Source organism: Thunnus albacares, chromosome 2 (assembly GCF_914725855.1).
Source record: "Thunnus albacares chromosome 2, fThuAlb1.1, whole genome shotgun sequence".
In the NCBI taxonomy this organism is placed as follows: Eukaryota; Metazoa; Chordata; class Actinopteri; order Scombriformes; family Scombridae; genus Thunnus; species Thunnus albacares.
This window is the reverse complement of record NC_058107.1, coordinates 7,346,267-7,360,820: the sequence shown is the minus strand read 5'-3', so window position 1 is coordinate 7,360,820 and position 14,554 is coordinate 7,346,267. Positions and strand designations below refer to the sequence as shown.

At 38.3% G+C, this 14,554-nt stretch overlaps 1 protein-coding gene and 1 pseudogene across 1 annotated transcript; both read right to left on the bottom strand.

Annotated features, from left to right (window-relative positions):
• Window positions 1–241: 241 nt before the first annotated feature.
• Window positions 242–9,926, bottom strand: LOC122990655. Its single transcript, XM_044364094.1, is given in 8 exon segments — window positions 242–7,081; window positions 7,084–7,391; window positions 7,393–8,393; window positions 8,723–8,803; window positions 8,993–9,073; window positions 9,269–9,349; window positions 9,644–9,724; window positions 9,888–9,926. Coding segments are annotated over 3 exon segments (7,371 nt in total). The 5' UTR covers window positions 8,723–8,803; window positions 8,993–9,073; window positions 9,269–9,349; window positions 9,644–9,724; window positions 9,888–9,926; the 3' UTR covers window positions 242–1,019.
• A 4-nt stretch (window positions 9,927–9,930) lies between these two features.
• On the bottom strand, window positions 9,931–11,985 carry LOC122969709 (annotated as a pseudogene).
• Between the last annotated feature and the right edge of the window lie 2,569 nt (window positions 11,986–14,554).

Below are 14,554 nucleotides of genomic sequence, written 5' to 3'. Positions count from 1 at the left end.
AAGATGAAATTCACAGGGCACATGTATAATGTCAACACGCACAAAAAAGCCTCTTGAAGCCTTATTGTAAGTCGAACAGGAAGTCGGCCATCTTGAAAAAAATGGTACATTTTCGCCTTTTCTTGGCCATTTCGCATACCTTGTATTTTAAAGAACTCCTACAGAATCCATGGTAAGGACTTAAAAATCAGTGTGTGTCATCTAGACTAGTGTATGATCATGATGGTTTGGCCGTGGCGTGGCGTTGAGTTTTGATGTTTCGCCATGACAGAGGAAATTGATATAACTTGAGTGTACACGGTTGGATCTACCTCAAACTTCACAGGTTTGATATCAATCCAGGCCTGAGCATGTCTACTTTAAAATATTCATTCAGTGATGCAAACTGGCTCGATAGCGCCCCCTACAGCATTTCAACGCAGCAGTCCCAGCTGAAGGCAAAATAGTGCACAAAGGAAGTGATGTTTCTCTCCTTGATTTGTCTGAAAACAGCCTGAGTCCGGAAACATCTACAAGTCACTGACAAAAGACCTTCGACTGGGCAACACTTCGACATGCGCTGGAGGACATGCTTTTATGTAAATGTCAAATTGATCAGCAGGGCACCGCAGGGAATCGAACCCCATCCCAGTATAAACCAGGAGTAGCCATTACCGGTGCCTTTTGCTTTTTGACACTACATAGAAGGAAAAGCAAAACCTGCATTACCCACAGCATATGGCAGCATTTCATATTATGTCAAAATGACAATTATATTGTAGTTGTTCACCAAATGTCATTTGTGCATTATCAAATATTATCAATACATGTTAGACTTATAAATGCTGTTGTAATGCAGGAAAAAGAAACCCTTGTCATTTATTTTTACAACACCTAATACACAAAATGGTTAAAAATACCAGTTTCATTTCATATTTCATGCTTGGCCATAAATAAGCTTAAATAACATACAACTCATAAAGTTAAAAATCACCAAATAATGCTCACTAAAAACATACATCTACAACAGTTGTAAAGTATTACTGTCCTATGTCAGAAGATATACATTTAAAAGAACAAACAACCGCCTCATGATCACTAAAATATGTTGGCAACACTACTGATTCAATTTCATAATGTGATGTTTTCACATACACATGGTCAATTAATGTGCCCTTCTCTGTTGTGGGCTGTGTAACATATTGAATGTACCCTTTGTCTGTTAGAAATTTGCAGATTGTTGATGATTTCAAGATGTCCTCATTAAAATCTCCCATGATTGCAATTGTGTTACTTTTTGGATCTAGCCAATCAACTAATTTGCCTAGATGTTCTTTAAATAAAGACATGGGATAAGATGGTGGTCGATAAATGACAGCTATTAATATGTTACATGTAACATAGTTATAAATAAAACATTCCAAATTCACATTTGTTGCTTTGATAATATTATATTCCAAATTGTCTGCACTATAAAAGCCGACTCTACCATGCTGTTGTCCTTGAAGTTCAATCAGTGCTGGATTGTTGCTATTGTAAGATAAACTTCGTGGACAACCATGAAAAGTAAAACCATCAATCTTTACAGCTTCAAATGAGGAAGCAGCAGGTAGCCATGTTTCTGTAACAGCAATACAGTTAAGCTGCAATTGCTGTGTACATAATGCCAAATCAGATACATGGTGTGTCAAATTTTGCACATTCATCAAAAATACAGTAAAACTACTTGTACTAAATTTGTGTCTAGTTATATTTTGGTTCAAGAATTGAGGCATACTCTGAATTGTATCCTGAATACCATCCTTACAATATATGGCTTTATCTTCAAAATCTTGAATCACCAAACCTGACAAACTTCTAACACGACTTAGGGCTACATATGCCTGGCCTGCAGAAAATACTTTCTTAAGAGAAACAACAGCACTATCTACAGTAATACCTTGTACTTTATGTACTGTACAAGCCCAAGCAAGTTTCAGCGGAAACTGTCGTCGCATACCACCTTTGTTAGTAACTTTTTCTTCCTCTGGTTCAATACCGGTGGAACCAAAGAAAACTAAGCTACTCGTCGATTGTTTCCTCCTCTGCGCGCCAGCATGCTCATCATCAAACTTAACATACACTTTGAGAGGAAACTTACCCTTATCTGCACCAACTATATGAGTTACAGTACCGCAAACCCCATTAACAAGACCATCTGTAACATCCACGTTTTTACACAGCATTACACGCGCATTTTCACCCAAAGACAGCTGTTCAGTCAAACATGTGTTATATGTTTTCGCATGATGTCCATTTTTCAATTCTAGTTTGCCTGTTTTCTTATTATTCACAAAATCCTGAGCATCTATCTCGACATATTCAGGACAAATGTTAAGCAGCTGTGCCAAATTATGCTCATTTACTTGTTTATTTGTAGGAAATATGTGTAAAGCTGAGCTGACTTCACCAGTTTCACAATGTTTCAATATTTGTATGTCACTGCTTAACATTGGGGTTCCTTTTGATCGAGTTCTCACCCTGTTCAATAGCTCTGCGAACACGTTATCTTTTTGCCTAACGATTTGTTTTAATTCAACGACCTTAAACAGATTAGACCACAAGCTGACACCTACATCATCTACATATAGGGGTTTCCCTTTTACTGGAGGCAACTGGAAAAAATCTCCAACAGCAACTACACTCACATTTCCAAATGGTGAGAAATCACCGGTTTGCTTAATCTGTCTTAACCTACCGTGAATGTATGACAACAACCTATGATCAACCATTGATATTTCGTCGATTATCAAAATCTGAAGATCACTATATTTAGCGCGCGAAGAATTAACTTTTTCCTCACCCAAAGGTGTGTAGGGTAAACCAACATCTTTTCCGATACTAAACGTGTGGTGAATAGTAGATGCATGCAAATTATATGCAGCAATCCCTGTAGGAGCCGTTAATAACACACTAATATTGTCTGGATGACGACACACCGTTGACAATAGCCTCATTGCCTCATATTGAATCGCTTTTATTAAATGACTTTTTCCTGTCCCTGCACCACCTGTGATGAATACATGGAAGGGATCTGGATTTTTCCCTAATACTTTCTCTAAACACCATTGTCGAATTTGATAAAAAACAGCAAGCTGTGTCTCATTCAAAGATCTAATTAAAGCCAAACCTTCACTTCTACACATGATGTTTTTTCTTTTTTCCAAATGTGCAACATGTTGACTAGTTACTGCTAAATCTGGAATATTTTCCTCATGTTCTTCCACTATCTGTTGTTTGTCTTTTTGTTCTTGGTCACACTGTAAACGCTCCAACTCTTTTTCTGGGCACAACTCACACCACGCATCCTCTAATACACCATCTCTATCAATTGTATTCTGGATTTCATCCAATTCATCTGCTTTAATTTCAAAATGACTTCTATTCAAATCAACAACTGACTTAACACGATGTCTTGACCCATCACTAAACCTCACATGACCATTTTCATAAAACTGTGCAAATGTCTCACAGTTTGGAGGTTTTAGCTGCACATCTGCACGATACGGCAAGAACAACTGCATTATACTTTGGTAAAACAATTCTGGATTTTTTGTCTCAGAAAAGCGCGCGTAACGAACAACTGCAGGATCTGTTAGTGTTCTTTTCGTGATAAAACCACAATCATTCTTTAATTTAATGCTGGCCTGAGATTTTTCATTTTTACTCAAAACACGATATTCAGATGCAAATGTTGCCATACACATGTCATTGAATACACTATCATTTGGCCTATTTTTATAACGGTCAACAAAACTAGTCATCCAAACATCTTCTGAGGTACAAGCACACGATCTTGCCTTTTGTTTCAACACACTCAAAGGCAAACTCATTCTAACTATATTGTCCCCTGTCGGTACAAATACAACTTTCCTTGAACATTCCTTTAAATGCATATTTGTCAATCTGTATACAGCTTCTTGAGCACACACATCTCTGTTATGCAAATACACACTGCCTAGATTTTTCAATGCCTCCTTTGCACTAACATTTCCCTCCTTAGATGCTTCTCTCTGTGCATTCCCTAACAACAATCCCATCTCTCTTTCTGCCTTAGACATATAAGAGATAATATAAACAACGCACGCATACGCATCAACAACAAATTGCAAGTCTAAATTTGCCTGCCAACATTTTAATAGTGGTTTGCTATACTGATTTATCCAGACTTCATTAACTTGCCTCTTTAACACAATATGTGTATTTCTAGCTAAACACGTATATGCAGCCTCAAAAGTGACCTGATCAATCCCTACACTTTGGAATAAATGTACCACACTATCAAAACTATTCTTCTCATTGGAAAGAGCATTCTTGATTTTTGTCATTATCTCTGCTGCATGTTTTTTCTTCATGTCATTTGAAGTTTTCTGACTATGATTAACACACGTTGAAGATTTATCTGTCTCACAACTGCATGCTTTTTTGCACTCTTCATCATCTTTACGGCGACATATAAACGTTCGAGTGGATGCTGGCCTTGGAAAATTGAAACGACAAACCGTGTTTTTCTTTTTACAAGTTTTTGAATGTCGTTTTGAATGCTGCTGCACAGAAGTGACAGTTTCCAATAAAGTCTCATCTTGGGATGGCAACTCACATGTTATATATTTATCAATAAATTCAACTACTTCTTCATCTGTGTTTTTATCAATCAATGGAGCATTCTCTATCCAAAACAAACAATGCACATGGGGTGAACCGCGCTGCTGAAATTCCACTCGATAAAAGTAATCCTTAATTTTACCAATCGGATGTGATGGCGACATAAGTACCTCTCTCAAAAAAACATGCCAGCGGAAATCAAACATCCTGGCCGCAGTGACAGGATTGCAGCGTAAAAGATCACACCTGTCTGCCCACTCTAAACCTGCAGCAGTCTGTGCTCTACCTTCCTGCTTCAAAATACTATCCAGAAGATTTGTCCAGCGCATATCAGCAGAAGAAAAGGAACAAAACCAGGTAGGAACACCGAGCTGACGAACACAAGCAAGCAGATCACGCTGTGCTCCTTGCCAAAAAGCTGGGGTACCTCGAATCGGTTTAAGGAAACGATACCCATCATCAAACTCCAACAACTTTTTCAAAGATTCATCATTTTTTAACATATCGTTTACCTTATTATCAGGTACGTTTTGAGACAAACAGCCTTTCCCTTTTCGTAATGCTATGGATACATTAGAAACAACCTGCTCAATCTCAGACATGTACTGCGCAAAAAAGATATATTCCACATTGTGTGCAAACCTACCATCCGCATGTAGAATTCTGTTATTAAAATATCGCGACAACGTCAAACGATTTGCTCTACTTTCATGATAAGTATTACGTCCCTGCGGAAACAACACCGGAAAGCATTTGGCTTCGTTTGCATGATCCGAAAGCAATTTTACAGGACTATTTCCTTCTGCTGGAGCAAGGTTCAATATATCGTCAAAATATTGATCCAGCATTTCCTGACCAATATCCACAGGCATGAGACACGTATCCTGAAACATACAATGTTGTTGTCTATCGTGCAAAAGCTCATCTTCACAATCAACTTTACCACTTTCAACATCACCATCAGTGTCTTTCCCTAAATCACCCTCTTCCCTAAAAAACTCATTTAACCAAGCTTCATTAAACTCTACATCTTTATAATGCACATTTGTCCTTTTTAAATACTGCAATGCCTGCCTTACATGCATAGTATCAACAAACTGATACTCATAATGCCCTTTATACGTTAACTTGCGTTTCAATTTTACACGCAACAAAGATCCTTCCATATTACAACGAGGCAGAACATTACTAGTCTGCACAATATTTGCTGGAACACATGTTACCGGTCCATGTACACCATTCTGTCCTCCCTTAGGTAACGCTAACATTTTCATAAATGGTATATGTAAAGAAATCAAATGCTGCTCTAAACTATTCAAACATGCCAACTCTGGTGGAATGGGATCAACTTTCAAACTGTTTATTGCACATTCAGGTGGCATTATACCTTTATTAATCTTACCATGACAAGTGTAACAAATCCACAGACAACCTCTAGCTGTATCCAACAACTGACATGGCTTTTCACAGTCCTTATTACATTTGTGTAAATACACTTCAGTGATACATTTATCTGCAAATGATGCTACTGCTTCATTCTTGTTATAAAAATCCCTCTTACAATTCAAAACCTGATGTCTAAACAACAATCTATGACAGGCGCAACACACAAACTCTGGCCCATCCTTTACTTTAGCCAAAAACAGCTCCATAACAAAATCAAACTGCTCCGCCTTTTCTTTCAATTGTTGCCTCTTCACTATGCTGGCTGCTAAAACACGCTTCTTATGGTCAGCATTTCCATAATATCTCGCTTTAGTCATGGCTTTTACACTTTGTCTATGCAACATATCTCTCCTATATTTGCTTACACTCATTTCCTTAACTTTCTCCCTATGCAACATATCTCTCCTATATTTGCTTACACTCATTTCCTTAGCTTTCTCCCTATGCAACATATCTCTCCTATATTTGCTTACACTCATTTCCTTAACTTTCTCCCTATGCAACATATCTCTCCTATATTTGCTTGCACTCATTTCCTTAACTTTCTCCCTATGCAACACATTTTTCTGATATTTCACTTTAATCTTTTCCTTACGTTTCTCCCTATGCTGCACACTTTCCTGATATTTCTTTTTCATTTGTAGATACTTTTTCTTTATAAAATACTTAGAAATAGCATTATTTGTTGCTGTACTCTGTTCCTGGACTTTCTGATCGCTCTTACTTGTGTTCTCTGTCACAGCGCTAACCCATGAACATTCCTCTGCACTCTGCCGTCTCAAATTGTACACTTTGGACTCAGACCTGTTCAACTTGCAGCTACCATAACAACTATGGAGTTCAGGCTGATGAACACAAACAACACTTTCATAATGGTTACCATTACAATTTTCTAAGTAGATCCCCTGTTTTGAAAAACACCTATATTTGCAACTATATTGTAGCCATCGATCATCATGATAAGTAAAGATATTAACTCCTAAACAATCTGCTGCTGCCTGTATTTCAACCTTGCCCAACTGCCAACATATCGCATTTTTGAACTTTTAATGTATTCTACCACTGAAGAATATTCACTTCTCAAGATACTTTTATAGTCCGCAGCATTACTCTCTAATTGTTTCACAACAGCAAGTCTAATTTTCCTATGGTTCTTTTGTGTTCCACTAACAGCTTGGGAAATCGCTCTAAAGAAACAGTTACCGTCAGCCACTATTTTCTCATTCTTACACGGCGTTCCCAACAGACCAACTTCTGTAGGCATTGGTGCATCATATTTCTCAAACTCTACATTAAACTGTGTACATAAAGCCTGCGCAACAAATGGGATCAAACCACAGCTTTTTCGAAGTTACATCACTGACAAACACAACATCTGAATTCACTACAGCCACATTATTCCTTTTCATTTTCTTAGCAGCACAAGTTTGCCCTGTAATCTTACGCTTTGTACCTCGGTCAACTTTACTTCCTGAAGGAATACCACATACCAGCGATGAACCGAAAGCCATGGATGCAGTTTCACAAGTCGTGACAGTGTCAGTACACTTTGTTGTTCTCAACTCAGACTTACTGCCCCCGCAAATGACACGAACACCAGCAATCTCATATGGTCTGTCATTTTGAGTGAGAGATGTAGACAAATTGCATATGAAACTGTACACCTCTTTAAGACAACTAAAATATACAACAACACTATTACCATTAGGATCTGGCATTCCAGCAGCACTGCGCGCATGGGAATCAACAACCGCATAGCGTCCGTTTTGACGAATGACTGCACACGTGGTACCACACAATGTTAGCAAACATGTATCGTATTTCTCAAACATGTTTTTCAAGCCATTTTGTAGAGACATGAATATGCCAGCCTGAATAAACTCTCCATCAACCACACTGACATCACCCGATACATAGTCACCATAACGAAACTCAAAGTTATGTCCATCTATAACCCAGTGCTTTGGCAAATCAGGAACACACAAGAATTTAGATGATCCACTAATCTTCTTGTTGTCTCTCAAAGACGTGTACAACTGATCACCTAAAACTACGACCCTGTCTAGATCTTTTACCTGCCATGCAAAAACACTGTCAACCGCATGTTTTGCCAGACTTACCAAACCAACAGCCATACATTGGAATCCCCCATATTTAAAGCGATTACTACCCTGATGATACGAACCTGTTACACTATGTTGAACATGGCTAGAAGTACCAGCTACTACAGAAGACCATAATACGCTGGAGCTAGCGCTAGCCTTGCTCTTCACCTTACCAGATCCTGATGAGTGCTGATGATGAAGACTCTCCTTGTCCGGCATCTGTAATAAAGATAAATGGAGATTTTGATCAGTGCGCTCCCATCATCATCCTCATCAGAAATAGACAAAACAAAACACTCTCGATCACAGACTGTATTACACCTTTAGTTAGTCTTCATCTAGTTAGGTGTATTTATTGAGTTCAACAAAAAAGGCTGGTTACTATTTCCATGTTTACACTTGATTTCATCTAGACTATATTACGTTTCCAAAGTGCAACTACTACTACTACAAATAATAACAAAACTGTTTTCAATCATGCATATACTACACTAACAATAGCATAGCTGATGACTAGATTCAAAAACATTCAGACTAAGAGCACAAACCTCCTCTGTTCCAACCAATTGAATGGGACTGGTAGGTGCATCATGGGAAAACACCTCCACAACACAAGGGGTTCCCTCCTCCTATAAAAACAAAATCCCACATGAAAAAACACAATGTATAAACTGCATAGACATGGGGCTTTAATGCTACAAAAAATATCAATTTGTAATTATCATTTATACTACATGAACAGTGACAATAAAGTAGCTTCACTAACTCCATTACAAGAAAACAGAACGAAACAGAAAATTTTCATTCAGAGCACCTACCTCCTCGCCTGCAGCCACTGTCTTGACACTGGTAGGTGAATCCTGGGAAAACACCTCCACAACACAAGGGGTTGCCTCCTCCTACAACACAAAAAACAAAATACCCCATGAAAAAACACAATGTATAAACTGCATAGACATGGGGCTTTAATGCTACAAAAAATATCAATTTGTAATTATCATTTATACTACATGAACAGTGACAATAAAGTAGCTTCACTAACTCCATTACAAGAAACCAGAACGAAACAGAAAATTTTTAGTGAGAGCACCTACCTCCTCGCCTGCAACCACTGTCTTGACAATGGTAGGTGAATCCTGGGAAAACACCTCCACAAAACAGGGGGTTGCCTCCTCCTACAACACAAAAAGCAAAAACAAAATAAAATTAAACAAAATGAATGAACCACATTACTAAAATACTTCCTTGCAAGTCTGCTGTGACACAAAATATCTTCTGGCTTCTAGTGCAAGAACAAAACATCCTTTATAAACATTAGGTCTGTATTATACAATTTGCTTCGACTTTACAGATGTACAATGCGTATAACTAATCCATGTTTTTTTATATGCAACCTTATAGGCTACCAATTTAAACTAGACTTGCATGATTGTAAATAATGCTGAAGTGTAAAATACATTCACACAAACCTCCACCGGCAGAACGTCTTTCACAGGACAGCCAGGTGAGGCCTCACAAGACACGAGCTGGGTGCCAGGTTTAGCCACAACCTAGGAAGGAAACACAATTGAAAGAACTGTATAAATGTACTTTATCATTGTTTCACAATTACTCCCTGAATATTACAAACAGGTAAATATGTCATTACTATCTTCTCAAACTATACAAAAGAAAAATGTAAATATAACATTTAAAAAAAGAAAAGTTACCAACCTGCTGCTGTCCACGTTTCCTTTTTGAGGCAACAGCTTTCTGCCGGTGGACCACATTTGGCTTCTAATGTAAGACAAAAACATTTTAAATACAAATACAAATTTGGGGCATAAGTAAATTCATACAATATAACAGTCCCATTCTGTGTCAAGACAAAACACTTATAAAAAGGCCTCACAAATACAATTTGAATGCAAATTACCAGTTTGCCTTGTGGAACAGCCGTGCACACAGGGCTAGGGAGATGCGATGGGACAGCTTTGTCCATCGCATCCAACACGGCACTGCTGAAACGGACGGGATTCAGCGGGATGAAACACTTGACTGATGTTTCATCTGCCTGTGGAAAACAAAAGAACAAGACCATTGTTGCAAATGTATCTTGAAAATAAGCCAAAACATGCACACAGGTACAGCAACAAATGGATATCACTTTGTCCGCACAGTGTTACACTAGTCAGGAAAAATCTTCCACTCCAAAAACTAAAACACACATACAATATGCAATGTCTCACCTTCCTGCCCTTGCTGACAACTGTCCAGTCAAAAGGGTTTGACGGACGCGGCACAGGTGCTTCTCCCTTCACCACCACCTTTGGTACAAAGGTTCTCCCAGGGGGTGAAGTCCTGAGAGGAACCTGGGGCGTAGGTGGTGGTGTCTCCAATAGCTGATAAGCAGACATCCAGATCAGCTGAGAGAGGATCGCCATACCGCCAGCATCACTCAGGTGGACCTGCAAAATATAAGCAATAAATAACATTTTACAAAACAGAAGTTTTCATGTCTGTATGAATCTACAATGAATTGCACTTTAAAAATCAACTAAACTTGAGTATAGTAAGTTTTTCATTGGCAATCTTATCAGATATTGTTCTACTTACGCCATCTCTGCTCCACAAGTCCAGGCGATCCAAGGGGAAGTGCTCAGCGGTGGGAAAGTATCTGATACCTAAAAAAAAAACAAAAAAACAACAACACTGAAACAAAAAACTCACACACACACACACACACATCATGAAACAGTGAAATATCTACATATATTAATTTGTCACTTTATATCATATTAACTGAATGAATTCTTTGATTCATATAATCAGATAGGCCAAAAAGAAATCATCTGTTATACATATCAAAACTAACACTAAAACTTTCTTTTCAACTTACCCATGCTGGCTGCCACACGATGGAACTCTTGCCGCATGAGTTCCTGAATACCCAGGTCTGCATTCAGGCGAGGTGTGAAATCCTGGACAAAGACCTATACAAAACAAAAGTATTTCCATAATGATGAAAATTATTGTATACAATTTTCACCAGGTAACCCAATCAAATAATGCGTAGTACCAAAGACTATTTACTACTATAAAGCATACCGTTGTCCAAAGACTGCGCGCGCTGCGCAGGAACTGTCGAAAGTCAGCTCCCGCCTCATCAACCGTCCTGCTGGCGGTCAGGTTGTTGCTGGGGGCCATCACACAGACTGCGTCGGGTGTCCGAGGTACAGCAGCATGCAACATCTCGGTCCTCAACTCAGACGCACAGGCCCCCGGGGTCGACATGAAGCCAAAGGAGAGGCGTCCCTCTGGCATCTTCACAAATCCATCTACCATGGCCCGTAGATGGGAGGCTCCAATGACAAGAACGAACTGGAACAACAAACAATTTAATCAATTACAGTCAATAACAACTCTTTACATCAAAGGTTTTTTATTAAACTCTGAACCAATAATACCTTCTTGTCAGGATCCTCAGGTGGAATGACCAATTTGTGACTGCGCCCAGTCAAAGCAGAAATTGGCCACTTCTTCACCTTATGACGAAAACCTGTGCCCTCACCTGTTTATAAAAACACAACAACCCCACAAAAAGTTCAATTAAAAATTTGGAACAAACAAATGCATGGACACATACGTTACAATTATACTACAACTATGTAATGCATATACATATAAGGAAAAGTTGCACTGAAAAAACAGTTGAATACATACGGGCACAGGTGCCAGTGGAAGGCCGCTGAGGTCCGAAAACCACAAGACGGCGCTCCGCCATTCTCCGCCTAGCTGCCTGAGAACAGCGAAAGGACTTGTCGCGAGGCATCTGAAAATATGCAGACACAATTGATTCAATACGACATTACAAAAACACTTATAACACACAATAAATATACAATTACATTTTTCATACATCTTTACATTTATGTACAGTAGTGCGAAAATTATACAAATTCTTGTCCGTGTATCACACACACACACACACACACACACAATAATTAAAACAACTTCGGCCACAAGAGATATATTTTTGCTGATAAAATAAGATGGTTAATGTTGCTAGTATTAGGGACTCCGACCATGTGTATAAGTTTACAGACCATAGGCTGTAAGAAAGAGTGGCTATATTTGGTTGACAGGATGGCGTTAACCATAACGCTAGCTGCTACCTTGTTTAACAAGGTGCATTTACAATGTATATTTCACAATGAAAGTAATATTGCTAATTCAAATTTTGGATAGCTCGAAAACAGCTACAGCCGTTAAAACAACATGTAAGTTACTCACAGGATAAACGTTTCCAATAGCTATACTCAAAGCATAAAAAACACTGTTCCTAAATCTATATTTGACTTCATGTTAGAAAATATCACCACAAATATAAGAATGCCGCCAACTACAGCCGCCACTTTCACATGACACCATTTAAACAGTTTAGCTGCAACAGTTTAAGGAGCTAATGATACATATGACGGTAAAAGGATAACGAGCCAAAACTACCTTTACATTTTGTCGCTTATAATAAAACATTAAATTCACTCACAGTGCGTTCACCAAAAGTCCACCGAAGATCCCAAGAATGCAATGCAAAGCTGTTGAAATCGCTGCTGAAATCGCTGAAATGCTCACAAGCTAGCTTGTTCGCTCTTTCGCTCTCTCACCAGTTGTCACAATGTCCGAAAACAAAGCAACAGGGGGCAAACGTATTCTGACCTGTATTTATACCTTCACCTGCGCGTTTTTCAAAATTCAAATGAACCAATCAGGAGTGCCGACAGGTCTGTGCAAAGCAGCTGGAAGAAAAACATACCGGTTACAATTGCGGAAGTTGTCAAAATAAAAGTATTTGTGTTTCAGTGCACAATGTCATTAAAAAGAATTGTAATGAGCTCCTACATTTAATCAGTACTTCACAAATAAACTGAGTGTTAATGATTCAAGATGTAATATGTTGAGACCTTCATGACCTTGTTATATAAAAAAATATATTAACAATAACATAACTTTTTACAGAGGAATCTATATTATGAAAATAATCATAAAGCTATAAAGAAAACTGAATAAAATGTTGTATTTTCGAACAGAGGAGTGACTGTGTACCAATAAAACCCAAATATAGAGCAGGTACATAGTAGAAATCTATGAAACTAAACTTATTAATAATAGTTGGGGAAGGGGGCTCCTCTGAATAAAGAAGAGAATAACACAGACTTCAACAGAGGTGGCTGTTACATAATATTTTGAATAATACACCTGATAACAGTCAATCAACAACCAAAAAAAGACTTAGAAACATTTTTATTAAAACAACACACACAATGAACAATGAACAATGAACACACACAAAAAAGTCAAGGGGTGGAGGGAAGGGTTGATGGGTCACTGGTGGGGCTTGGAGGTGAGGCAGCACAGGTTTCTTCTGCAGACATGGTAGACAAACATACAAAAACAGTAAATGTGACAATCCTATTTTTATGACGTCAATTCTTTGATAATGCATTCAACAACAAAAATATATATATACATACATACAATGACAGTCATAACATGGACAATAGCCAAACCACAACTGAACAAACAATTACCATCTTTAATAAAACTGGCAGAGGCTCGCTCCACCTCCAGCTGCTCTTTCACTGCAGCCAGTTGTTGCTGCGCATGGTGCAGCTCCGTCTGCACCATGCGCAGCTTTTGTTCTGCCGCTCGACGGAGGCGGACCTGCCTCACTAATGCACTCAAAGTGCGACCATGGACCCCCACAGCCTGCTGGTAAAGCTGGTCCCTTGGGACAGCTCCATCGTTGCAGGCATACTGTCAACAGATCATAACATGCTGATTTGATATTTTGTGATCACATTCCAATAGTACAAATCTAAACACATTTTAATGCTAACATTCAAGTTTACTTCTGAACAGAGGTGTCAAGTAATAAAGTACAAATACTTCATTACCTTACTTAAGTAAAAATTTTGGTTAACTATACTTTACTGGACTAATTATTTTTCAGACAGCTTTCTACTTCTATTCCTTACATTTTCAGGCAATTATCTGTACTTTCTACTCCTTACATTTTAAAAATAGCCTCGTTACTCCTATTTCATTTCAGCTTATTTTCATTCCCGGCTTATCATTGTTTAAAAAAGCACAAAAAAACCTATGCATATAAATCGCGCCATCCAAATAGAGTGAATTTGATTGTGGTTGGATGAGAAAAATAAACATGTACTATTCCAACACTCTATTGGTTTGTACGCAGTCAATTGCACCTGCACATTTATAAAGTATGCCACACCCCAGCAGGACACATAGCAGACCTAGTGTGAAGATGTCAGTTACTGAAGAGAATGTCTATACTAAAATGCATTCATTTTCAATGGGCATATATGCGGTCAAAA